General features: G+C 50.0%; 2 protein-coding genes across 2 annotated transcripts; one reads left to right on the forward strand and one right to left on the reverse strand.

Annotated features, from left to right (window-relative positions):
• The first annotated feature begins 2872 nt into the window (after positions 1–2872).
• On the forward strand, positions 2873–7136 carry Dpp7 (dipeptidyl peptidase 7). Its single transcript, XM_004653874.2, has 13 exons — positions 2873–3021; positions 3113–3226; positions 3303–3442; positions 3535–3698; positions 4362–4497; positions 4575–4656; positions 4766–4932; positions 5131–5191; positions 5649–5767; positions 5857–6013; positions 6123–6187; positions 6652–6722; positions 6848–7136. Exons 1-13 carry the CDS (start codon positions 2925–2927, stop codon positions 6969–6971), a joined length of 1497 nt encoding a protein of 498 aa, XP_004653931.1. The 5' UTR covers positions 2873–2924; the 3' UTR covers positions 6972–7136.
• An 87-nt stretch (positions 7137–7223) lies between these two features.
• Positions 7224–27620, reverse strand: Man1b1 (mannosidase alpha class 1B member 1). The gene is made up of 13 exons (XM_004654111.2): positions 27423–27620; positions 26830–26938; positions 25470–25606; positions 22134–22288; positions 20378–20484; positions 18480–18665; positions 16138–16286; positions 15496–15684; positions 11346–11536; positions 10886–11006; positions 10181–10378; positions 9973–10104; positions 7224–9147 (listed from the first exon to the last, which is right to left on the reverse strand). The coding sequence occupies exons 1-13, from the start codon at positions 27531–27533 to the stop codon at positions 8944–8946; spliced, it is 1989 nt and encodes a 662-aa protein (XP_004654168.2). The 5' UTR covers positions 27534–27620; the 3' UTR covers positions 7224–8943.

Genomic DNA, 27620 nt, shown 5'->3' on the forward strand with positions numbered 1-27620 from the left:
AATAAAAAATACTGGCATGCTCTCTCTCTCTCCTCCCTCCCTCTTTCTCTCTCAAATAAATAAAAATTTTTAAAAACTTTAAAAAAATAAAAAATACTGGAAAGGATAATTATTAAATTATCATATTTATTGAGGGAAGTACAGAGTCAAGGAAAGGTACCCATGTGGCTAGAGATCCCATGTGGAGGGCCTGAAAAAAAAACGTGGAAAGAAAAGAAAAAGAGGTGACAGAAAGAATGTAAGAGCCAAAGGAAGGGCAGGACTCCTTACAACGTGCTCCTCCAGACACAAAATGGCCTGGATATCCATGACCTCTCAGTGCCTGACACTACCTACACAAGACCATCATAATAGGAGGAAAAGATCATGGCATCAAAATAAAAGAGAGATTGATTGAGAAAAAAATAAAAAATAAATTAAGAAAAAAAGAAGGGATGGATTGCTGAAGACTCCACATGCTTGGGCAGCAAGGTCACTGAGAAATCAAGCTGGAGCTGAGCTGAAAACCTCCTTCCTGTAGATCAGTTGATAGAAAGCTGGACAAAGCTATGCTGCATGAAGCCCAAGGGGGACAAGTCATCAGTGGTGAAAACAGTGGATACCACAAGCCTTAAGTTTGGTTATCCAGGTCAAATGACCAAACAGATGCAATAGTTGTTATGGGGGAAACCAACTGCTCTCAGGAATACAGGCCTGCTCCATGGGAGGGAATACATGCCTGGTACTGAAAACCTAATCAAAAGCCTATGGTGGGGGAGGCCATGAGCCCTAGGAGTGTAATGCCTGCGCTTGTCTGGGTAAATGCATTTATTATGCTGACCAAACTGCCCTGTAAACCCTTTACTTAATGTTCATACCCATATATTAGTGCTGCTGTCACTTTTTTGGGGGGAGGGGGGTTCAAGGTAGGGTCTCACTCTAGTCCAGGCTGACCTGGCTGACCTGGAATTCACTACGTAGTCTCAGGGTGGCTTTGAAATCATGGCAATCCTCCTACCTCTACCTCCTGAGTGCTGGGATTAAAGGCACGTGCCACCACACACGTTTTTTTAAAAGAAGGATTTATATTTATTCATTTACTAGAGACAGAGGGAAAGGAAGGGGGGTGAATGGGCACTCCAGGGCCTCTAGCCACTTCAAAGGAACTCCAGATGCATGTGCCACCTTGTGCACCTGGCTTATGTGAGACCTGGAGAATCAAACTTGTGTTCTTAGGCTTTGCAGGCATATATGCCTTAACTGCTAAGCCATCTCTCCAGGCTCACACTGGTCCAGGCTGACCTGGAATTAACTATGTAGTTTCAGGGTGGCCTCGAACTCACGGCAACCCTCCTACCTCTGCCTTCCAAGTGCTAGGATTAAAGGCGTGCGCCACCACGCCTGGCCTGCTCTCACTTTCCATTAGAAGAATCTTCTCTTTTTAGATGGTGGTGAGCACAGGGATGACCCAAAAGGCACCATGGGAAGAAGTGACAGAGGAGTGCTCAGCACTGAAACATTTCTATCACACCTTCCAAGGCTCAGGATCCATTGTGGAAGAGGTGATGGAAAGAATGTAAGAGCCAAAGGAAGGGCAGGACTTCTTGCAATGCAGTTGTTCAGACAGAAATTGGCCTCGATATCCATGACCTCATAGTGCCTAGCACAACCTTCACGAGACCCTCATAATAGAGGGAAAAGTGATGGCATCAAAATAAAAGAGAGACTAATGGAGAGGAGGGGATATGATGGACAGTGGATTTGTAAAGGGGAAAGAGGGGGAGGGGAGAGATTATCATGGTTTATTGTCTGTAATTATGGAAGTTGTCAGTAAAAAAAATTTTAAGAAAGAAAAGAATGCTTAAGGAGCTTCTGCCATGTGGAGAGCTGCAGGAAGTAAAGAACCCATGTGGAGGGTGGGTGTGGTGGCGCACGCCTTTAATCTCAGCGCTTGGGAGGCAGAGGTAGGAGAAGGGTCGCTGCAAGTTCAAGACCACCCTGAGACTGCATAGTGAATTTCAGGTCAGCCTGGACTACAGTGAGACCTTGCCTCAAAAAACCAAGGAACCCTTGTGGAGAGTAAGGGCTGGGAGCCCACCCCCTTGCAAAGGTATTTCTAACTTTAGAGTGGCGGGCTGCCTTCCAGCTCAGGTGAACCAGAGAGACAGCTGGTTGCTTAGGGCTAGGGGCTGTCTCAGGAAAAAAGTAGCCCAGACACGAAGTTCTGGGGGCTCACCTTGACCAACCACAATGTTTAAATCCTATGAAAGACCTCCCTTCCAGGAGGTCTAGGGGACTAGGCAAGAGATAAGAAGTCAGATCATCTTTGATTTCTAGCACGTGCAGACTTTCCTGCCTTTTTCACTTCTAGGGGGTCCAGTCACCCTAACTGTACTCCCTGTCAACTCCCTCAGGGCAGCTTGTCACAAGCTTCCTTGGCCTTATGGTCCGGGACCTATCAGTGAAGTAATGCCATGAGCTGGAGGGCCTGGTGGCAGGACAGCCACTTTGGCTTTGGTGATGTCGGAGCTGTGCGCTTGGTCCACAGGCAGAGGTCCGCGGACCGCTGCAGGAGTGGGTAAGCTGCTGCCCCGGGGGAGGTGCGGCCATGACCCTCCAGGGATCCTCCCACCTCCGCGCTGTTCAAAGGCTGGGTACTTGGGTGGCGTCACCGTGCCCACACAGCCCTGCGGTCCTAAGTTCCTAGCCCTCAGTCTCCTTCTTGTTATCTCCGTGGCGACTGTCTCCATGGGGACACAGTGGGTACCCAGGGAACCCGCAGAACCTAGACTGCAGCTGAGGGAAGGAAGCATAGGCTGTAGAGCCGCGCTGCTCTCAGTTCCTCCTACCTTCGGGACAGTGGTGCCTGGCTATCACGTGATGTTGTCCTCGCCTGACACGTGACTGGGGCCACGTGACTGACCGCGCCAGTCCCAGAATCCGACATGCGCTTCCAGCCGTGGGTCCCTGTGGGTCGTGGGGTCTTCTCCTGGGCCCTGGCCCTCCTGCTGGTCCTAGGGCTGCCCAGCCTCCAGTCCAGGGGTGAGTGTGGGCTGGCATCCATCCCTTCCTGCCATCCCTCGGGCCGCTGACGCTCCCTGCCAGCCCCTGAGCCTCTTGTGTCTGCTCTCAGCCTACAGATTATTAGACCCTGACTTTCGGGAGAGTTATTTTGAACAATTTCTGGACCATTTCAATTTTGAGAGTTTCGGTAACAAAACCTTCAGCCAACGGTTCCTAGTGTCCGGTGAGTGCTGTGCCCTCGAGCATGCCCCCCTGCCCACCTGTCCCTGGTCTCACCACAACCCGCCTGTTCCCCACAGACAAGTTCTGGAAAAAGAGCGAGGGACCCATCTTCTTCTATACGGGAAATGAGGGGGACGTGTGGGCCTTTGCCAACAACTCTGGCTTCTTGGTGGAGCTGGCCGCCGAGGAAGAGGCCCTGCTGGTCTTTGCAGAGCACGTGGGTACCCGTCTGGGTGCTGGCGGCCCCTGGGTTGGCGGCGGTTGCAGGACAGGAGGCAGTGGTCACTCGTTCCTCCCTGCTGTCCACAGCGATACTACGGAAAGTCGCTTCCATTCGGAGCACAGTCCACGCAGCGTGGGTACACACAGCTGCTGACCGTGGAGCAGGCGTTGGCCGACTTCGCTGTGCTGCTGCAGGCCTTGAGGCAGGAGTTTGGGGCCCAGGATACCCCCGCCATCGCCTTTGGAGGGAGGTTGGTCCTTGGGCAAGTGTGGCCCTCCTTTTCCCTTCAGGACAGACGTGTTTAGCCTGGCTATGACCTTGCATAGGACCTAAGGAGCCCCACCCTTCCACTTCCTGATGCCCACCCCAGCCACCAGGTATAGTCGTGTGTCAGAAGAACCTGGAGAGCTGCCTCCTGAGTACCCCATGTTTCCCACCCAGTCTCTGTGTGCTTAGGTCCTAACGCCCCATTCAGTGGTGCTAGGGCTGGCTTCGCCTCATCCAAGAAGCCCTCCCTCTTGTCCTGCTGAGTGGATCTGGTAGGCTGTGCTGTTTTGGCAGTGTGTCTACACCTTTTCCCAGGGAAGGCCTCTCCTGCATAAGACTAGGGTCAGAATTTGTGGGTCTTGGAAGTTTTTAGGCTTTTTGTTTTTTTGAGGCAGGATCTCCCAGCCCAAGCTGACCTTAACTCATGGCTATCCTTCTACCTCAGCCTCCTGAGTGCTGGGATTATAGGTGTTAAGCCACCATATTGGATTGGTCTTAGAAGTTTCAGATCCTGTGGCTTCTGAGGAGGGAAAGAGGGGAGTGGAGGTGGGGCACGTTAAGTGGAGGCCAGAGTGGGATGCTGTCCTGAGCACACAGGTAGCTTCAGGGCAGGGCCTACAGCCTTAACCCTGTGCCCTGCTGCCAGTTACGGGGGAATGCTCAGCGCCTACATGAGGATGAAGTACCCCCACCTAGTGGCTGGGGCCCTGGCGGCCAGCGCACCTGTCCTAGCTGTTGCAGGCCTTGGCAACTCCTCCCAGTTCTTCCGGGATGTCACAGCGGTGAGTGAGGGGCCCTGGGTCCCCCAGACAGGCTCAAGTGTGGCAGCTATAGCAACCTCAATCAATCTCTTCTCCAGGATTTCAATGACCAGAGTCCTAAGTGTGCCCAGGGTGTGCGGGATGCCTTCCAACAGATTAAGGACCTGTTCCTGTGGGGAGGTGAGGAGACAAGGAGGCCCCCTGCCCTCCCACCTTAAGACATTCAAACTTGCCCTTCCGCCCCTGCCAGCAGTCTCCTCCGCCTCTACCTCTGGCTCTCTCTTCACAGCCTATGACATCATCAGTCAGGACTTTGGCACATGCCAACCACTCTCCAGCCCGCAGGACCTGACCCAGTTGTTTGTGTTCTCCCGGAATGCATTCACTGTGCTTGCCATGATGGACTACCCATATGCTACAGACTTCATAGGACATCTACCGGGCAACCCTGTCAAGGTGAGGTGCTTCTCCCCGTGTGCAGGGAACCAGTGCAGGCCCCACTCAAGGGCCTTGAACCTGCTTTGTGGCCATGGGATTAGTGTTCTGCCATTGTGTCCCTGAAGGGCAGTAGTCCTGACCCTTGTTCTGGGACCAGAGGGAGGTGAGCTTTGCAGAGGGCCTCTGCTGAGGTGCTTTGCTGCCCCTCCACTTCAGGTTGGCTGTGACCTGCTGCTGAGTGAGTCACAGAGGATCACTGGGCTGCGAGCACTAGTAGGTGGGTCTGTCCTCAGCTCTTCATGAGGCCAAGTGTGGAGACCACAACACTGGCACGGGGGCTGGGTGGGGCAAGGACCTGTGGTCCTGGGGCTCTACTTCCTTTGATATCAGGGACCTAGCACAGAATCTGAAGGGACAGAATTTATGTGGTGGAATCCGGGCTAACTACTCTAGGGACAAACACAGCTAACCCTGAGAAGTTCCTCCCAGCTACCCGAGATCCCCAGCCATCAAGTTCCACACACCCATTCTTGCCCAGCTGGGGAATGGGAACAGGTTAGGAGTCCCTATATCATCATAGCATCCAGGCCAGAGCTGATGGCACACTCCACAGACCCCAGAGGCTGTCCTCACCACCTGCAGGAGCCTGCCTTCCCTCCACAGGGATGGATAGTGCTGAGCATGCAGCATGTCTGTCTGTGTGGCTTAGTGGTCCTAGCACCCCTCCCCTCCAGGGCTGGTCTACAACTCCTCTGGAACGGAGCTCTGTTACGACATCTATCACCAGTACCAAAGCTGTGCTGACCCCACTGGCTGCGGCACTGGCTCTGATGCCAAGGCCTGGGACTACCAGGTGTGCAAGTGTGGGCAAGCCAAACTGCCAGATGTGGGGGGTGTGGGTGTGTGCCCTGCCTGGCTGACTCTGATATGGGGCTCCTGCAGGCCTGCACAGAGATCAACCTGACATTTGACAGCAACAACGTGACTGATATGTTCCCTAACATCCCATTCACCGATGCGCTCCGCCAGCAGTACTGCCTGGACACATGGGGCGTGTGGCCCCGGTCAGACTGGCTGCAGACCACCTTCTGGGGTGGCGGTAAATGCTGGGAACAGGGGTTGGGGTGTTTGTCAGCATCCTGCTCTCTGCATTCAGCTGATTCTGTAGCCCTGGGTTCCTTTACTACAACTTGCTATATCCTTTTCAGACCTTAAAGCTGCCAGCAACATCATCTTCTCCAACGGTGACCTGGACCCTTGGGCAGGGGGCGGGGTGAGTCCTGGCCTGGGCAGCTGCTGTGCCCAAGTGGGTTGTAAGTGGTCTTATACAGGGTTTCCTTAGTTGACCAGAACTTTCTCCATGGACCAACTCTGCCTGACAGTTTCATGCCTCTGTCTGTTCAATCTTACACACATGCTCCAGTATCTCATAAAAGGGGTGTCATAATGCAGGGTCTCGCTGTAGCTTGGGGTGACCTGGAATTCACTATGTAGTCTCAGGCTGGCCTCAAACTCATGGCACTCCTACCTCTGCCTCCTGAGTGCTGGGATTAAAGGTGTGTGCCATCGGGCTCAGCTTTCATCTTTCCTTTCCAGTGGTGTCATCTGAGGTGCTTTACTGCTTTAAATGCAGCCCACAAACTGTGACAGACATATTGGGCCAGAGATCCGAGGGTCTGCCAGCGGCCCAAAGCATAGGCCACATGTCTGACAGTAAATTCCTTCCCTTGACAACAGATCCGGAGAAACCTGAGCACATCACTCGTTGCTGTCACCATACGTGATGGAGCACATCACCTAGACCTCAGGTACAGTAGAGGCAGCCCCCACCTGGCTCCTTGGTCTGGCTGAGCCTGAGCCAACAGTGGGATGTGGGCAGTGAGTGGGGTGATGACGCTCACTCTGAGATCCCTCCCCTTTGCTTGTTCCTCAGGGCATCTCACCCAAAGGACCCTCCATCTGTTATAGAGGCACGCAAACTGGAAGCTACCCTCATCCATCAGTGGGTGAAGGCAGCCAGACAAGTGTACACTGAAGGGCAGCCTTCTTCCAGCTAAGACCCCATAGTACTTGGACACCCCTTTTATGGGAAGCTGGAGCTGGGCTCCCTGCCCTACATTTGATGGACCATCCAGAATCTTAGTGGCCTGCCCAGTGGGTGGCCTCAAGTAAGGGGCTGGCAGTGGATAGAGGAGCTGAATAATAAACATCTGGTGGTTAAACCAGGTGTGTCTTTCTTGTCCTGTGAGGTCCATGTACAGAAGAGGGAGGAGACAAGTCACAGGCAATACAACACATTGCACACAGCCTGCTGAGACCAGTCAGATATTTAATAAAGCACAGGCTGCTTGGCCTCATTTGGTGCCTCAGGGCAACAGGGAGGAAGATCTGCTTTCACAGCCTCCCCTCCTAGGACTGTTCTCACTGGTGGCTCCACTATGCCCGGCAACAGTTCCCAACTCTATGGACCAACCCTTTGAGAGGTTGCTGTGGGTCAGAGGGTCACAGGACAGTTGCTGTCCCCATGGCCCAGGCCTTTGGCACTTCCTTCAGTGCATATCTGTTTGGGAGATCAAGGCCTGACATGGAGAATGTGCACTTCCCTTGGCTGCTCAGGCCCTGCCCACAGCTGGAATGCTAAAGTGCACTCACTGTCCAGGTTTGCCATTCACTAGCCTGGAGTCCCCAAAACCAGGAGGGCAGCATGGGGTCAGGAGAGGGTCGAGGGGAAACAGCTCAGTGTGGTTAAGTGCCAGAGTGGTCTGAGTGTGGATACAAGAGCCATGAGGCTGAGGACACATCACCAGCTAGGTCCTTCCTGGGCTGGGGTGCAAGAATATGATAGGAAACCCCTACTGTACGTGTGGCCAGGAGGCACAGGATGGCTACCACTGAGACACTCTGAGCTGCAGATGGGCAGGAAGCATGTCCTGCCTAACCTCAGGAACCAGAGCCTTGAGAAGCCTGCAGCCCTGCCCCATGCTATCAGGGCTTGGAATTTCCAGAAATGAAAAAGCAAAGGAGTTGCCCTTGTATGAGATGGGGATCCCCACCAGAGCCCAGGGTCACCCACTGACAAGAACAAAAGAATGAGGATGAGGCCTACTTTGCCCTCGTGTCCAAGTCAGCAAGGCACAAACACGGACTCCAAGAAGGGTGTGGCAGAGACGCTGACCATACCCAGCAGCTACTCCCAAACACGTTGTCCCTCATGTACACATGTACTTCCACCAACCCACCAGTAGGTGGCAGCAGGAGCAGCAGACCTTCACAAGACCCATGGAAGAGACTGCGTAACCCCCCAAAGTCAGCTCTGTTCCTGCTAGCAATGGGCAGCAGCTCTAAGCATAGGGGGCAAACAGGTGGGATCCAGAGAACTGCTTTCCAAGGACAGTCCCGACTTTCCGGTCTAGAGACCCCCTTGCATACACAGGACCTGTCACAGTGAAACCAAGTCCACTCATTTCAACTGGGAAGTCACATTGTGCTGGGACAACCTGGGAGCAAGACAAATTTGCCATCCCAGCCCCTGCAGGCCCTTAGGGCTGCCAGGAGGATCCCTGAGTCCAAACAGTAAACACCAGAGCCACAGGGCCCTTGAAGTCACAGTGGCCCACTAGACCTGGGGACCATGACACTGACAGACTGTCAGCCCAAACGCAGCTGCCTCGCAGCCTTTGGCTCTATTCTGAATCAACATAGGCCCTGGAGCCCCAGGAGTTGACCAAAGATCCTAGGACTACCACAGGACTCCCTGCAGCAGGCCAACAGTTTTGTTCAGGTTTATGAAGCAAGTCTGATCTGGGTGACAAGAAGGTCACAGGCTTCTGAGACTAGCTCAGCCTGAACCTGCTGATCTGACTCTTGTTCCTCACAACACACTGAAGAACAGCGGAGAAAGGAGGGGCCCACAGCTTGTCAGAAACCCTGCACTTAGCAGCTGCCCAACACCATGGGGGCCTGTGAATGTCACAGACCCAACAGGGCCACCTCATCCCTCCAACAGTCTCCAGGCCAGGTGCTATTCCCCTAAGCGGGGGCCCAGATGGGCAGGGGATGGGCTTCAGTGTTGAACACATAGGTGTCCAGGCTGAGTAGGTCTGGGTCATCAGAAAATAGCAGGAAGAGGTACTTCAGTGTCTCCCCCAAGAAGAAGCTCTCCATCTTGTCCCTGGGCTGAGGCTTGTTGGAGTCTTGGACATTGTTGATGGAAGAATAGCCACCCGAGGGGACCTGCACAAAAGTTAAGGCCTTGATGACAGACGGAGTACAGCTTAGCAACTTACCCTCATCCCTACATGGCCAGGCCTCAGGAAGAGACCCTGGCCAGAAGTACCACCCAGGCTACTTGCCCAATCTCAGCACACAAGGCCCAGGGCAGGTATGGGGTTAGTGAGCGCCTCAGTGATGGCCAAAATTAGCTGCAATTCCAGAGACTCTTGAAAATGCCAGTAACACCAAGTAGCCAGGATAGAAAATGCCACTTGGGCTGAAGAACCTCAATCAATCAAGCTGTGAGAATGAGCAGCAGACCTTCACAGAGCATGACCAGGGCCTACCACCCTGCGTGTGATGGTACAGGGCAGGTACCACCGGCAGGAGGCTGAGGCAGCTGGGATTTGGGGCCCTAGGCCACTAGGCGCTGGGCAGAGCCAGGTGTTGCGGCTGGGCTACATCCATCTTTGCTCTGTGCTCAGTGGCCTGGACAGAGAGACCATCCCTGAATAAAGCCCCATAAAGTCAGGATGTAGAACATACTCCCACCATATCAGGGATAGTACTGTAAGAAATGAGCAGGCAGCACAAGGAAAGAACAGAGACCCTTCCCAGAAACACGTGGACCTAAGACAGAGTCCAGGTGGACTTGGCACCTACAGGTACCACAGGGCCCTAATGCCACCAAGCTCAGCCCGATGGCCATGCTAGCACAGTCATACACTGCTGTGGCGCAGCCACCTGGCAGCCCTAGAAGGCAAGGCCGGCTCCTCCCCACCTGTGCTGCAGCAATCTCAGGGGTGCAGCCAGCCAAGACCACAGAAGAGGTGCCCAGAAGCTCACCCGTGTGTACTTGTTGAAGCTCTGAAGGATCTCCCAACCCCAATCCTGGTACTTGCGGTCCCCTGTGACACGGTACAGATAGAACAGGCTCTCCACAGTCTCCGGACGCAGTAGGTTGTGTCTGTCAGCCGGCTGGGGACAGAGCAGAGGAAATGTCTACCTCTGCTGGTGCAACCCACACCCAAATGCAGCCCATGCCCAGGCTCACCTTGACCTCCACGTCCTGCCGATCTGCCCGAGGGTACAGGTTGAAGTGTGCAATCTCAGGGCTCAGCCCTGTCTCCATCTGCCGGTTCATCTGGTAGCAGGTTTCCATGAGTGCCTGAGCTAGCTCCATGTGATCAGCCGGCAGGCCATGGTGGACGCCCAGAGCCAGCGTCCCTGGCAGGAAGCACACCAGGTGGTCCTGGAATCAGAGTGTCCCTTCACAGCTGGACCCTGGTCTGTAGCATTTGGCTAGCCCCAAGCACACTCAGCCCCCAGCCTGCCTGGAGGGAAGAAGCCTCGGCTGGGCAGAAAGCCTGAGCAACACTGTTCACACTCAGAGCTCAGGGCACCAGGGTGGACTCAGGTCCAGGCCGGGCACTCGGATTCCGGGGGAGAAATGGCAGGGTAGACTCCTATAAGAAGTTACACTGACCCACACCTTCCAGGCTCCTACAAACACCTTTAGAGACCCACTGTACATCAGGCAACATGGAGAAGACAGGTGGTCGTGGAGGAGGTCTGTCATAGCAGGGCATGCAGAGCCTCAGCTTGCTGGACCATTATAGGGATAGGCCATCAGGCAGCGAAGTCTACTGTAACCATGCCACACAGCCAAGATTTTCTTGCTCCTTCTGGCATCCAGACTCCAGGGTCACAAACAAAGAGGCTGTTGGCCAAAGGCTCCACCAGCTTATCCATAACTTACCATCTTGGCACTAAAGCGGCCATGGGCAAGTTCTCCCACGAAGGTGAGCTTTCTAGGCTGGGAACGTCTTAGAAGGTGTGTCCTTACTCCCTGGATGGCTGCAACATAGTCTTCCAGTAACCTGTAAACACAAGTCAGCTACTATGGCCATGGCCGGGGCACTACCTTCCTCTGAGCTTCAAGACCAGCTATTTCACTAAACTCAACCCACACACGAACTGCAGGCCTGTCCCGGCCCAGGGAACAGACACCACATGCACAGCCTAGAACAAAGCACAGGCCCTAGGTGCCTACTAACATAAGTGCTTATGTTGGCTGTCCTGAATGGCCCAGGCCCCTCACCTACAAGGACTAGGGGGAAGTATGTTCACATGGAGGAGCCTGTATCATTGCTGGCTCCTGCAAAAGCTGGGGATGGAAACTTGGGGCCCTGTGTCAAGGCAGTGGAATTGGGCCTCACTGTGTCTCCTTCTTCCCGCCCTGGATCCACTGTTTCAGCAGGTATTCGTAATAGCTGTCAGCCCTGGCGCCCAAGGTGAACACGCCCGGGTGGGTGAAGAGGCCACTGTGTGTGTTGATGAACATGGGCACCAGCCCGTCCTTCTTCCCAGACAGAGAGTGGATGTGCCTTGTCACCTCCTCTACAGCCTCCTGCGATAGATAAGGAGAGAGTGGGCTTACCGCAGGCAATTCTGAAATTAAGGGGGAAAAAAAAACACATTCTGACCTATTCTGTGAAGCCAGCAACATCCTAGCACCAAGGCCTCACAAAATCACCAAAGCCTCACAAAATTACCATCAGGAAAACTATCAACAAACTTCCTTACCAACCTGATACAAAAAGCTACAACATGCCAGCAAGCAATTCAGCAGCATGTCAACAGCAATGCCTATGACTAAATGGGGTTCACTCTCAAAATACAAGGCTGGCCAGCTCAGTATACAAGACCATGGAGTGTCATAGACATCAACACACTGATTATCTCAACTGATAAAAAAACACTGGATCAGGTCAAGCAGTGGCTCAATACTGTAACTCAGAAGGTTGAGGTAGGAGGTATGTCTCAAGTTCAAGGCCAGCCTGGGCTACTAGGACCCTCTCTCAAAATAAACAAAAAAACCCTACAGGGACCAAAACCAACTCTACTCAACAAGGCCTGGAGAGAGAGATCAGCAAATAGTTTGCTGCACAACTCTGGGTACCTGAGTTCAGATCCTCAGACCCCACATAAAAGCTGGAAGCTGTAGCGGGTTTCTGTAATCCCAGTGTACCTACAGTGAAAAGGGAGACAGGGAGACAAGGAGACAGGAGGATTTCTCGGAAGCTTGTGAAATGAGAAATCTTGCCATTTTCAAATGAGATTGAAGGTGAGGACAGATCCTAAAACTGACCTCTGCATACACACTGTGGAACCTCAATACCTATACTCATATGCTCAAACATATGCACACATCTAAACACACAATAAATAAATAAATAGAAATTTTATTTGAGAGAGAGAGAGAGACTAGACACACCAGGGCCTCCAGCCACTGCAGATGAACTCCAGATGCATGCACTACCTTGTGCATCTGGCTTAAGTAGGTTCTGGGGAATTGAACCTGGGTCCTTAGGTTTTACAGGCAAGCACCTTAATTCTATTTAATGCTAATTCACCTCTCCAGCCCAAAATAGAATTTCTTTCTTTCTTTCTTTCTTTTTGGTTTTTCGAGGTAGGGTCTTGCTCTAGCTCAGGCTGGCCTGGAATTTACTATGTAGTCTCAGGGTGGCCTTGAACTCGTGGCGATCCTACCTCTGCCTCCTGAGTGCTATAATTAAAGGTGTGTGCCACCACACCCAACCTAAAATAGAAAATTTTAAAAATATACAACGGATGAATTAAAAAAACTATCTCAAACTTGGATGTGACTCAGTGGCAGAACACTTGCATAGCATGCATGTCCTGGGTTCAATCCAAATAAACAAAAAAGAAAAAGAAAAGACAGAGTTGGTGGTGGGGGGGAACTACCTAATCAAAACAAAAGCAGAGAGATGCAGGTGGTACATGCCTTTAATCCCAGCACTCGGGAGGCAGAGGTAGGATCGCCGTGAGTTAGAGGCCACCCTGAGACTACGTAGTGAATTTCAGGTCAACCTGAGCCAGAGTGAGACTCAACCTTGGGGAGGGGGGAGGGAAGCAGAGAGAAAATTTCAAATAACTACAGAGATACAGGACTTCTGTAATAATCTACAAAACACTGTAGAAATAAGATAGAGATAATATAATAAAAGATAACATCCTATGTTCATGGATTCAAAGACTTAATATTGTTTGGGTGTCTATACTCTCCAAAGTGATCTACCAGCAATGCAGCCCCACTCATAACTCCAATGACAAGTTTTGTAGCACAGCAAACTAATCCTAAACCAGGTATGGTGGTGTATGCCTTTAATCCCAGCACTCAGGAGGCAGTGGTAGGAGTTCATGACCAAACAAGGACAACAGAGTACGAGTAAGAGGGAAAGGGAGGAGGAGGGTAGAGGAAGAGGGAAGAGGAGGAAGAAGAGGCAGCAAGAAGGAAGAAAGAAGAGGAAGAAGAAGAAAAAAAACAGGATTCTTAAAATCTAGATGCAATTTTCAAGGGATTTCAAATAGCCAAAAGGCTTTAAGAAGGTAAACAAAGCTGAAGGATTCACACTTTCTATCCACAGTAATAAAAACAGCATGGTGTGGTTACAGAACAGACATATAGGGGCTGGGGAGATAGTTCAATGAATAAAGCACCTGCCATGAAAGCATGAAGATGAGTTATTGGGATTGCCCAATACCTTTTTTTTGTTTTTTGGGGAAGGTTCTCACTCTAGCTCAGGCTGACCAGGAATTCACTGTGTATTCTCAGGATGGCCTCAAACTCATGGCAATCCTCCTACCTCTGCCTACCGCATGCTGGGATTAAAGGTGTGTGCCACCATGGCCAGCTCCCCAGTAGCTATTTTTAAATTTAAATTACTTTTTTCTTTATTTGCATGTATGTACCAAGTCCTCTTGTCACTGCAAACCACCACCAGATATTTTCATTACTTTTCTGCATCCAGCTTACATAGGTGGCCTGGGAATTAGACCAGGACTAATAGGTCTTGCAAGCAAGTGCCTTTAACCATTGAGACATCTTTCCAGTCTCCACCCCCACCCCCAGTATCTATTTAAATGCTGGACAGGCATGGCGGCCACCTATAATCCCAGTGCTCTGGAGGTTGAGACGAGGGATCCCTGAGGGAAGCTGGCTAGCTAGACCAGCTGAACTACTAAGCCTTGGGTTCAAGTGAGACCTTGCCTCAGTAAATAAAGTGGAGGGTGATCAGGAAAGTTACTGATCTCTGGCCTCCATACACATGTGTGCCAACACATACACAAACATGCACACACACATGCAAGCAAAAAAGGCATATAGACCAATGGAACAAAAAAGCATAGTAGGATTGGAGAGATGGCTTCATGGTTAAGTTGCCTGCTGGCAAAGCTTAAGGACCCAATTTCAACTCCCAGTACCTATATAATGCCAGATGCACCTGATGGCACATCATCTGAAGTTCATTTGCAGTGGATAGAGGCCCTGGAACACCCCTTCTCTCTCTCTTTCAAAAAATATATTTATATAAAAAGAAAAGCCAGGCGTGGTGGCAAACACCTTTAATCCCAGCAGTTGGGAGGCAGAGGTAGGAGGATTGTCGTGAGTGCTAGGCCACCCTGAGACTCCACAGTGAATTCCAGGTCAGCTTGAACTAGAGTGAGACCCTACTTCAAAACACACCCCCCCCCCAAAAAAAAAGGAAAGAAAGAAAGAAAAAAGCACATAAGAAAGCCTGGAACATATGGTCTTTTTTATTTATTTGTTTATTTTGGTGTTTTGAGGTCAAGTCTCACTCTAGCCCAGACTGACCTGGAATTCACTATGTAGTCTCAGGGTGGCCCAGAACCCAGTGAAAGTACTGGGATTAAAGGCATGTGCCACCACACCCAGCCTCACAGTCAGTGGGAGGAAGGACTACTTTTCAACACATGCTACTTGGTTGTGGATCTGGATAGTGACATGCAAAAGTATGAAGTGAAGGCCTTTACCTCACACTACATGCAAAATTAACTCAGGGTTGGACCAGAACCTTAAATGTAAGACTTAAACCAATACAATTATTAAAGAAATGATTCATTACAGCTTAGCAATATGGGATTTTTCAGGAAATCAAACACAGAGCTAAGATCTGGAGGCAACCAACTGTGCATCAGCAGGAAGAGCAGATAGCATAGGAAGGCCAGCCACCCATGAGACTTACAGCCCAACAACCAGACAACTGTGGCCACAGGAGGAAGCTGAGTAGAAGAAAGTCAGAAGATGACAAAGTGTGATCCACACAAGTTGCCAGCACACACCCCTCCACAGAAACAGACTATGGACTTGGGGGCTTTCAGGGGCAAGGGGTGGTGAGCCTTTGGTTTCTAGTGGGGATGGTTTCACAAGATGAAGAGGGCTATGAGGTGATGCTTGTATATTCCAGATATATTTACAACCAATGCAATGACACACACATACACACAGACTGCCTTGCCGTAAGAAAAGGTTGCCCATCCTACCTGGAATTTCTTAATTCCTGTGAGACGAGAGAGCTCTCGGAACTCCAGCTGAATGCTTGTCACCTCAGCCACTGTGCTGTCTGAAGTCCACTGGGGTGGGTGGGCAACTCCAGTGCCGATGTTCACATCTGAGTAAGGAATCTTGGAGGGTGTGGCAAAGGCAGGCATTAACCGATTTCCAAAATCTTCCTGGTATAAGAGCACAATAGAGAATTAAAGGTCCAATCAGAAAGCCTCTTCCACATGTCACCCAACTGCATCCAACCATGTGGAAAGACATGACTTAGTGCCTTCCCAATGCTTGCATACAGCAAAACTAGGCTGCAGGCATTAGCAATGAGGGACCCTGCTGCAGGTGCAGCAGTGAATCAGCATTATAGAGCAAGAGGAGAATACCAGAAATGCCTCCTCCCAAATCTAAGCCAGGGTGGCAGTGAACGCTCCCAGCACTTGGGAGGCAGAGGTAGGAGGATTACTATGAATTCGAGCCAGCCTGGGACTACAGAGTGAGTTCTCAAAAAAAGAAAGGGAGGGAGGGAGAGACGGAGGGAGGGAGGAAGGATCTCTCCGTTAAGGGATTAAGAGATGGAACACAATCCAGAAGGCATCATATCACAGGCAGCTTCAGCCAGGAACACTCACGGCTTTTCTCAGGAACAGGCTGTCCCCTGACAGGTGGTAGGTGCTGAGCAGGCCCCCCAGGATGCGAATGGTGCTCTCAAACAGGTTAACATCGACGTTTTTCTGAAACTTTAACTCCTCTGACACCCACTTCCTGGCTTCCTCAAATTCTGTGATAGGAAAGGGCAAGGCAAAGGACCAAATTTACAGGTCTGCCTTAATGCAAGACAGATGTACCTTCTAAATGCCTTTCTGGAGCCAGTAAGGTGGCACAAGCCTGGAATCCCAGTATTCAGAAACTGAAACAGGAGAACTGTCAGTACAAAGTCCCAAGACACCCTGAACTACATAGCAAATACCAGGTCAGTCAGAGATACATAGCAAAACCCAGTCTTAAAAGTTGGGGGTGGGGCTGGAGACATGGCTTAATGGTTACCGCACTTGCCTGAGAAGCCTAAGGATCCAATTCCCCAGAACCCATGTAAGCCAGATGCACATGGTAGCACATGTGTCTGGAGTTCATCTGCAGTGGCTAGAGGCCCTGGCACACCCATTCTCTGATGAATAAAAATATAACGTATTAGCCAGACATGGTGCTGTACGCCTTTAATCCCAGCACTCAGGAGGCAGAGGTAGGAGGATCACCGTGAGTTCAAGGACACCCTGAGACTACATAGTTAATTCCAGGTCAGCCTGGGCCAGAGTGAGACCCTACTTAGAAAAACCAAAAATAAATAAATAAATAAAATAAAAATAATGTTTTAAAACATGAAAAAAGCTGGTGTGGTGGGGGGCTGTAGAGATGATTTAGCAGTTAAAGGCACTTGCATACAAAGCCTGCCGGTCTGGTTCAATTCTCTAGTACCCACATAAAGTCAGATGCAGAATGTGGCATGTGCACTTAGAGTTTGTTTGCAAGAGCAGAAGACCCTTGTGAACCTATTCTACCCTTTACCTCTACAATTAACTAATTAATTAAAACCCCCAGCTGATATGGTGGTACACGCCTTTAATCCCAGAACTTGGGAGGCTGAGGAAGTAGGATCACTGTGTGTTCAAGACCAGCCTGAGATTACATAGTGAATTCTAGGTCAGCCTGGGCTAGAGCAAGACCCTACCTTGAGGGGTGCAGGGGGGGGGATGATGGAGCATGAGGGACTGAGGTAGAAGTGTTGCTGTGAGTTTGAGGTCAACCTGGCCTACAGAGTGAGTTGCAGGTCAGTCTGAGCTAAAGTGAAATTGTATTTCAAAAAACCAAACCAGGGTTGGAGAGATGGCAGTTAAGGCACTTGCCAATAAAGCCTATTGAACCTGGTTCAATTTCCTAGTACCATGTAAAGCCAGATGCACAAAGTGGCGCAAGCATCTGGGGTTCATTTCCAGTGTGGCTGGAGGTCTTGGCATGCCCATTCTCTTCCTCTCTCTCCCTTTCTCTGTCTCTGTTTGCAAATAAACAAATAAAACAAAATAAAAATAAACATCTTCTGGAGTCCTCCAATCTCCAGGGGGTAACCTTGGAAGTTATTGGTGTGAGCAGATGAAACCAAGGTAGTGCAATAGCCCTGGGAGCAAAAACAGTCCTCACCAAAAGCTACGTATGCCACAAGGAATACATCAGTGACTCACTGGTGGGCTTCATGTTATTAGATCCTATGGCAGACAGACTCATGCCACTGGGATGAACCTCCAGACCAGATACAGTTTAGGGGGGGGACTTATTTGAAGCTTTCAGACTCAGAGGAAGTTGCATAACGGCAGAAAAAGTTGGTCCCCATTTCACCGATCCAAGCAGAGCAAAAACAAACAAACAAACAAACAAACAAAACAAAAAAAAAAAAAAAAAGAAAAGCAAGCAAGCACACCTCAGGAACTCCAGGCAAAGCTGCAGTACTCTGCATATCTTTAGACTGGAATTCCAAATCTACCCCACACTTTAGGACGGGACCCTCGTACCTAACCACAGTGACATCTCCTCCAGCCAGGTGGCTACAGATCTAAATTACAAATGAATAAAATCCTGAATATTTTGGGGACCATCTATTCAAAGTACCACAGATACACATTCCCAAATTAAATGGGATCTACATGATCTAAGGGGTACATCACAGAGATACAGGAATGGGCAGCTTCAGATCAGATCTCAACTGACAGCCCCTCACTACAGAACAGACTAGAAGCAAGCAGACAGCTGTTGAGTGGGCCCTGGGTGGCTGTTTGGAAGAACAGGCCCTGACCACACCAAGAACAAGCACTCTGCTCCCAGAAGGGAAAATCAAGGTCCAAAGACCCATGAGCCCTCACACACTGCTTCAGCATGCGTGTTACACATAGGAAATAAGACCACTCCAGGAAAGAGCCATTACCTTTTTTCAGACCCAAAATCCACATGGTGTCCAAGGAATCGATCAGGGTGAGGCCCAGGCCAAACCACTCACTGAAGGTTCTGGAAATGGGCTTCAGCTCATCATGACCCCAAGCAAACTTGCAGTATCCCTTCCATGCATGAAGGAAGGCCTCGATCACTCCCTTCTGGCGCTCATTCAGGGGCACTAGATGGAAGAAAGTGCAGGTGATAGGGGACAGTTCTGCTCTCAGGGCAAACAGGGCCTCCAGAGACCAGCTGTGAACCCTAACTGAGTGAAGCAGGATGGACATTGGGCAGGGACATGTGTAGAATGAAAGGGGGCAGGAAGGGCCAAAGTGAGACAGTGAAGGTGGAGAGCATGGGGCCATAGTAAGACCCTCAGGGATACACACAGTAACCAAGGGGTACATCATCTAGAAGCCACACTTAACAGCACCAAGCCCCTTGGAGGGCCCAGAAGGTACATCTCTTGGGTCACAGGGTTCTCTGTTCAAAGGGGAAAAGAGACAGAATTCTCATGGCCCACCAGGACAGTGCAAGGCAAAGGTCTGTGAAGCAGCTGGTATGCAGAGGCTGGCCTCCACGGTATGCAACATGGATTAGGTAGGAATCAGTGATGGAGCAGACCACAACACACACATCCGTAGCACACATGATCCAGCCACACAAACTTCAGGAGTCCCATGGGGACAAGGGCCAGTGCAGATACGCTGGGGTCCTGTGTGACCTCCTGGTGGCAGCCTCAATCTACAAGAAGCTGTCTTCTCCTGAACTGTACACAGCATAGCCTTTGTGTGACATGTAGGGTAACATATCATATACCCACTAGGTTCTAAGGCTCCTGTTGATGGACATGGCTTAGCTGTCCACTCCTAACACCAGTGGTCACCAGTGACAGGCTTCTGTCAAGTCAAGGCTGTGAAGTCTCAGCTTGGGGCTGCACTGTTCTCCTGAACTTAGCTGTACAGGCTTCTGTGAGTAGACCCTGGCAATGATTGACCAGAACTTCAAAACTTCTCTATTTTGCCAGGCGTGGTGGTGCACACCTTTAATCCCAGCACTTGGGAGGCAGAGGTAGGAGGATCACTGTGAGTTTGAGGCCACCCTGAGACTATATAGAGAATTCCAGGTCAGCCTGACCTAAAGTGAGACGCTACCTTGAAAAACAAAAACAAAAACAAACAAACAAAAACATTTCTCTATGTACAATGGAGACATGAAAACATCACCATCTTGAAACAGGGCATCTTGAAAAAGGGCATCTTGAAAACAGAAAGAAAAAAAATCCAGTCACGCACTTAACATGAGGTGAGGACTTCAATGAATGATGCTAAGATCCTAGTGACTCACAGAGCTGCCTAAAGGACCTGGCAGGCCCAGAAATAAGTGGACACAGCAAAGGATAGTTGTGTCCCTACTTATCCCCATGTACAACCTAGCTCAGGCATACAATAGCAAATTCAAATCTCCCAAACACAGCCTCCTCTACTACTGCTCAGTGCTCAGTCAAGAGACCGGGACAAGCCAGACATGGTAGCGCATGCCTTTAATCCCAGCACTGGGGAGGCCAATATAGGAGGACTGCTGTGAATTTGAGGCTACTGTGAGACTACATAGTAAATTCCAGGTCAGCCTGGGCTACAGTGAAACACTACCTCAAAAAACCAAAAAATAGATAGGTAAAATAAAATAAATAAATAAATAAAAAGAGAGACCAGGACAACTGAAAAGTTACAGTTACTGGGGCTGTAAGAAGTGTTTGGACCTAGACTCATAGATGCTGAAGGGTGAACTGTGCAGATGTCAGGTAGGAGGCCATAACCTGGACAGAGGGCCAACCTAAAGGCTTTCCAGTACAGCCCCAGGTGAGGCAAGGGAACAGATGGGAAAACTCACCTGGCTCTTTTTTCACCCTGGCTGCCAATGAAGGCTTCATAGAGGCTTCCAGTCTTCTCGAAGGGAGTTCAGTGCCCTGCTCAGGTTCAATCACTGCTCCCCGCCAGCTTCAGGGGTGAAGGGAAAGTAGTCAGCCATATGAACCACTTGTGTTCACAGGCTTCACACCCCACAGCCATGACTCAGCAATGCCTGCTCCCACAAGGTGTCATCTCTACAGGAACCATGGCCACAGAGGAACAGGGAAAGCACCAGTCAGTCCTGACATACCAAGCTATTTGGTCAGGACCATGGAAATGCCAGGGCTGTTCGATGAAAGGGGACAGACTGGACCAGAGACCAAAGCAAGACAACAGAGGTACAGTGGCCAGAGGATGACTTCTAAGGTAAGGAACACATAATTTATTGTACAAAACCAAAGTATATGAATCAGATGCAGGAGCAAAGGTAGCTATCCAGACTGTCACAATCTACCCAAAGACATGTGGCTACCTGGGCATATTCCTGTCTGGGATTTTTCATTCAATGGTAGCTAACTAGACTGTCACAATCTACATAGACACTTGGAAGCCTTGCATGTTGGCCTGGGGTTTTGTTCAATAGTGTACACCAGGAACAGATATTTGCTGCTACATGACTCCCTGTCGAGGAAGGTCTCACAAAATTTTCTTGTTGTTTTAAAATATGGAGTGCAGGGGCTGGAGAGATGGCTTAGCCATTAAGGCGCTTGCCTGCAAAGCCAAAGGACCTCAGTTCAACTCCTCTGGACCCACATAAGCCATATGCACAAGATGGCACATGCATCTGGAGTTCATTTGCAGTGGCTAGAAGCCCTGACATGTCCATTCACTCACTCACTCACTCTGCTTCATTCCCTCTCTCAAATAAATAAATAAAAAATTTTAAAAATGGAATGCAGGCTGGAGAGATGGCTTAGTGGTTAAGGCACTTGGCTGCAAAGCCAAAGGACCCAGGCTCAAGTCCCCAAGACCCATGTAAGCCATATGCACAAGATGGCACATGCGTCTGGAGTTCATTTGTAGTGGCTGGAGGCCCTGGTGTGCCCATTCTTTCTCTTTCTATCTGCCTCTTTCTCTCCCCCCCCCACAAATAGAAAATAAAAAGTATTTTAAAATATGAAATGTGGGCTGGAGGAATGGCTTAGTGGTTAAGGCGTTTGCCTGCAAAGCTAAAGGTTAGATCCCCCAGGACCCACATTAGCCAGATGCACAAGGGGGCACATGCATCTGGAATTCATTTGCAGTGACTGGAGACCCTGGTGCACCCATTCTCCCTCCTCTCTCTCTCTTCCTATTTTTCTCTCAATTAAATAAATAAAGATAAATAAATAAGCTTTTAAAAATATGGAATGCTTTATATTTGTGTACCAACTTTGCACAGCTTCTTACTAGTCTTCTCTGTCATTCCAATTTTAGTACATGTGCTTCTGAAGCTGGCACCCAAATGGTCTCTCGAACAACCTGAGCAGAACTGGGCCCAAGTTCATCTACTGCCCCTCAACTCTGCGGGTTCCATTTTAGGAACACGTGACAGGACACTGCCTAACTGAGTTGAGTCAGAAACTGACTCCACAAGCAAACTTGCAAACATGATCAATACTTTCCCCAGGTCACAATTTGCCCTCAGGGGCATCTCCACACTGCCTATGTGCTCATGAGCCTCAGGTCTCAGGGTATGACTGCCCGGGTGGCTTTTGGTACTGTACACTCGTTGACCCATCTTCTGCTCTTAGTACCTGATGACCGTCCTCTGCGTGTTTTCTTCTTGCTGAGCATTCCCCTGGACCGCCTCCCTCTCCTTGGTGTCATCGTGTGTCCTGTCCTTGGGGACTGTGTTGGGAGCTCTGATTTGCAGGTGGGGGGGTCCCTGGCGGAAATGCCTTCGAGGCTTCTGAACCAAAATCAAAGTCACATGTGAGAACACCTTACCTGCTGTTAACCATATTTCTTTCATTTTTTTTTTTTTTTCTCAAGGTAATGTCTCACTGTAGCCCAGGCTGACCTGAAATTCACTCAGGGTGGCCTTGAACTTGCATTGATCCTACCTCTGCCTCCTGAGTGCTAGGATTAAAGGTGTGCATCACCACGCCTAGCACTTTTTTGGTTTATTTGAAGTAGGGTCTAACTTGAACCCAGGCTGACCTGGAATTCACTATGTAGTCTCAGGGTGGTCTCAAACGTACAGCAATCCTACCTCTGCCTCCTGAGTGCTGGGATTAAAGGTGTGTAGCCCCAGGCCCAGCCCTATTTCTTCACATACCTAGGACTCTGCCCCTTGAATGTGCACCCCCACCCAGAGTGCTCCTCCACCCAATCTAAGGAATTAGTTCCACTTTCACATGCAGTCTACACGTTTGGAAGACTGGCTAGTATACACTTAAGACACAGAGATGAGAGCTCTGCCGGAATAACTTAAAACTGAAAAAGATCCTAGAAAGATAAGAACAACAAGGACAAAAAAGAGGATGTGAGACAGAGTTGCTGACTCTCCATCTGAGAAAGGGTGATACAGCACCGGGTCCTCACTGAGTACAGAGTCTCAAGTGACAGAGCTGGGTCCCCACTACTACCCTCACACCTGAGGCAACCCTGGCAACAGGCTGATGGGCTTTCCAGTCCCATTCTCTTTGTCCCCACAGTAGCAGGCATGGAAAACCAACCTCATATTTATTATTATCATGAATAGAGGATTTGGTAAGTTATGGCAACAGAAGACCAAACTGTAAGAACCTGCATGACAGGGAATATTCTCAGAAAATGTACCGAAAACTTAAGATGAGTTAGGCGTGGTGCAGCATGCCTTTAATCCCAGCATTCGGGAGGCAGAGGTAGGAGGATTGCCATGAGTTCAAGGCCACCCTGAGACTACATAGTGAATTCCAGGTCAGCCTGGGTTACAGCGAGACCCTACCTCGAAAACCAAAAAAAGAAAAAAAAAAAAAAAAACACTTAGGATGAACGTCCACACAGACAACCACCCTCAGTTGTATACATGTGTGTATCCCAATAAATTTATGAAAATGCACTAAATGAGTTGGGTGTGGTAGTGCATGCTTTTAATCTCAGCACTTGGGATGCTGAGGTAGGAAGATGGCTGTGAGTTTAAGGCTAGTCTGGGACTACAGAGTGAGTTCCAGGTCAGCCTGGGCTAGAGTGAGATTCTATCTCAAAAGCAAACAAATAAATAAACAAGCAAACAAAATAGACTAAATTGTCCAGAGTCAGCTAAGAATGTTTGTTTTTGTTTTTAAATTTTATACCTGTCCCAGCATTCCAATTTTCCTGCCTAAGTACCTCTAACGCTGAAATCAGTTAAAGCCGAGATGTTACATAAAAAACTAGCCCCTCACTGCAGAGAAGAGCCAGATGCTGGTGAGAAAGTCCACAAGCTTCTGAGAACATCACAGTCCTGAGTCCGTGCAAAAGACACTCAGAATATTCATCAGGTGCCACCTGGCCTCTGGTGGGGGATAAGTGACACTTCAACTTAGGGACACTTCAGAGCAGGGAAATGCTCAAAAAAGCCTTTGCTTTTATGCAGTTAGGAGGTACAACATGCAAAAGGCCAAACAAAGGACATAAGGAATAGGTCAGCAACACCCTCCATCTGGAATGAAGGCATCTCCAAACTCACCGGGGGTGACAGCCCCAAGCTTAAAGCTTTGGCCAGTGCGCCTCCACCTCCCAGCTCCAGAACCAGTACTGGAGAGGCAGGCAGGTCCTGTAGGCAGTTGTCAGCAAGGACTTTCTGTCTGTGTGAGGCCCAAGCAGAGATATGAAATCTCCACCTGGAGCTCAGGACTCCGCCCACAGGGGGAAGTGCCTGAGGTACTGCCACGTCCACTAGGCATAGTTGTGGCCATGTGCATGTGCAAATAATAACTGGCAGACAAAGGCTTCAAGTGGAGCAACTCAACTGCACTGGGCACCTGCCCCAGCTCTCAAGACTCAAGACAACTGGATTTTTTGCTGTCTATGACCTACCTCTGGACTCCACTTCATCTTCCCATATCCCCCCCTCCCCAGCCAACCTCAAACTTCTAAGCGGGTACCCTAGGATAAGGCCTGGACATTACTCAACCCTTCTATACAGCACAGATGACTTCTACCTAGGATTTCCAAAACCCATCACTCCTGCAGGGCAATCCTGATACCACTCACCTTTGGTAGCTCCAAGCTGCCAGAGCCAGGTGGAGCTCCTCAGTACTCCTAGGCTAGTTCCTATGCATTCATTGCAAGCCCCTATGCACAGAAATCTTCACTTCCAATCCCAAACACCTTCCCATGTGAACATGCTCAGCAATCTCTCTGCCCGTTGGCCTCCTTGCATCTTCTTAGACATGCAACCCACATCCTCCCCCCAGTCCAGCCCTATGGGAATGTCACTTCACTAGGGTCCATCTTGCTTAACCCTGTTCTGCCTACCCTGACCAACAGCGCCCTTTAGGGACAGGTCATTAGGGAGATGGTTGTAACCCTCAGCATTGGTCCCACTCTGCCATAGTGCCTCCTGTCCTCTTCAAAAAGGACATGTGGGGCTGGAGGAATGGCTTAGCAGTTAAGACATTTGCCTGAAAAGCCAAAAGATCCAGGTTCAATTCCCCAGGACCCAGGTTAGCCAGATGCACAAGGAGTGCACACATCTGGCATTTGTTTGCAGTGGCTAGAGGCCCTGGTGCGCCTGTTCTGTGTCTTTCTCCCTCTTTCTCTGTCAAATAAAGAAAAAAACATAATTTAAAAAGGACATGTGCCACATGCCAACCTGCTCAATCCTGTTTGTTGCTCACCTCTCCTATCAGATTGTGGTTCCTACAAAGAGACATCTTTTTGCTTCATCACTGGGCAGCCAACACTTAACAGCAGTTAGCCCAGAATAGTGTTCAAAGAGAATAGAGAAAGAGTCCACCTCTTCTTTCCCTAACTACGATGCAAGCAGTATAGAATGAACGAGTATGAAGTGAAAAAAGTGTTGAATGCTGCAGGGAGATCAGTCCTTCTCATCAACTTGCTAATACAGAATGCTCTGGAACAGACCCCAGTGACAACTCCACATGGTTTTTGACTAGAAGTACCTGAGGCAACATCTCTAGAAAGTCTTCTGGGTTGGCATCTGCCTTCTGAGGAGCTGGTAAGACAGGTGGGTTTGCTGGTTTCAACCCAGGGATTTCTGGCCTCATCTTCTCCTCTTCTGTGGGTCTGCCACTCAGACCTGTGGAAGAGACCTTTCACCTTAAGGCCCAGAGGAGGCTTAAGCTGTACTACAAAAGATGTCTAAACAGGTGTTATTTACTTGAGGACAATTCATACCTAATTCTAAGAAGCTACTGAATTCAGAACAGCTAGAGGAATCAATTCCTTTTTTTTTTTGGAGACAGGGTCTCATGTAGTCCTGGCTGGTCTCAAACTCCCAATCCTCCTGCCCCGACTTCCCAAGTACTGGGATTACAGGCATGTGCCATCTTTTGTCAAGGAGTTTTCGAAGCACTGGGTAGTGTGTGTCTTTAAGCACAACACACAATCTCCAACCAGTTCACCTTAGCAATATCCATTCTGGAAAGGACATGGTGATAAACAGGCAATTCATTTGAGCAACCTGCAGCAATTCAGTGGCTTTCCTCTGAGCAGCAATCTTAAGGAAGCCCACAGGGATCCTTCTCATCCTCATGAGAAATCTGCTAGCCTTTTGGAAACACACAGTAACAAGTCACAGGGCACTGATGTGACTATTAAGACTGACTGTTCAAGCTCAAGACTGATGGTCTCTGACAGGGAGAGGCTGGGAGACAACAATGACATCAAATAAGTGGAAAGTCTGTGGTGTCAGCTGCACGTCAAAACTGCTCTGTAGGAGGTGTCTATGGGCTGGAGAGATGGCTCAGCGGTTAAAAGCACTTCCTACATAAACATGCGCCTGAAGGCACCCAAGTTCAACTCTCCAGCACCCACATAAACAGCTTTGCATGGGCACACACACACCTGTAACGCCAGTCCTGTGGGGGGGGCAGAGACTGGAGAGTAGCTTAGGCTTGCGTGTGTGTGTGTGTGTGTGTGTGTGTGTGTGTTTGTGGGGGAGCAGCAATCTCCAGAATGAGTGACGACTATCTCAAGGAAACATGTCTGGAAGAGTGATGTAGAGAGGCACCCAACATTCTCCTCTGGCCTTGCACGTGCATGGGGCACTGCATCTGCATACGCCATACATACATCACACCATACACACATGCTACCCTCATGAAAGAAAAAAAAAAGTGCCTAAACAGGTGTGTTCGGTTTAGAACAGGGCCCCATCTTTCAAATCCTCTGCATTTCTTGTCAACTTGTAGCCACATATGCCTCCTGGAGCTGTTTCAGCTGGGCTGCAAGACTGGGTTTGCCTTCAGTTCACTGCCCAATTGTCCCCTGGAATTACTAGACCACTGGTGTTTCTGATACCTTTCCAATGGTCAGCCACCTGGACATAGGACAGGAACCCGCAGAGAATCAGAAAGGCCAAGGCGAAGAGAATCACATTCCGCTGCAAACGCGACAACTGCTTCCATTTCTAAGGAAGAGCCAGAGAATGATATTTAGTGAGGACAGTAAGTAATCAAAAAAAAAAAAAAAAAAAGACCTAATGGTCAGACTTATTTGTTTGGGGGGCACAGAGAAGATACTTGTCGGCAGGATTTAAATTGGTGGCTAAACACTAGGGGAGGGAGACGACACACACAGGCCCATGAACAAGACACTTAGGTCCAGCTGCACGGTCGCTGGAGGGAGACTCCTGGAATGCCTGTGGCCTGGCTCAGGCGCCGGAAGACAGGGCATCTGTGCCCGTGGCTCCCTGAACCCGGGACCTCCAGAAACGCAGGAACATCCGGCATGAAGACAAGGGGATTTAGTACCTGGGCCCAAGGGAAACGACACTGGGACCCAAGCCACGCGCGGCAGAAGCTGGACTAGAGTTGGACGACCCGGGTCTTGGACGCCGGCCGAGCACCACCGCTGGCTGGACGCCCCCTGACCGGGACACCTGCCTCACTCACCCTCCAGCACGAACGCCGCCGCCGGCTCTTGCTGTTGTCGTAGCTCTCGCCAAGGCTCAGCGTCACTGAGATGAAATCCCGGTGAGGCGCCGGCGGCGGCGGCGGGTACATGATGAAGAAGCCGGCTGGCGAGATCCCGCTTGCAGGCGCCGTCAGGAAGTCCAAGTCGGAGGCCGACCACCCGCAGCCATCGCGGAG

The sequence above is a fragment of the Jaculus jaculus genome, chromosome 1 (assembly GCF_020740685.1).
Source record: "Jaculus jaculus isolate mJacJac1 chromosome 1, mJacJac1.mat.Y.cur, whole genome shotgun sequence".
NCBI lineage: Eukaryota > Metazoa > Chordata > Mammalia > Rodentia > Dipodidae > Jaculus > Jaculus jaculus.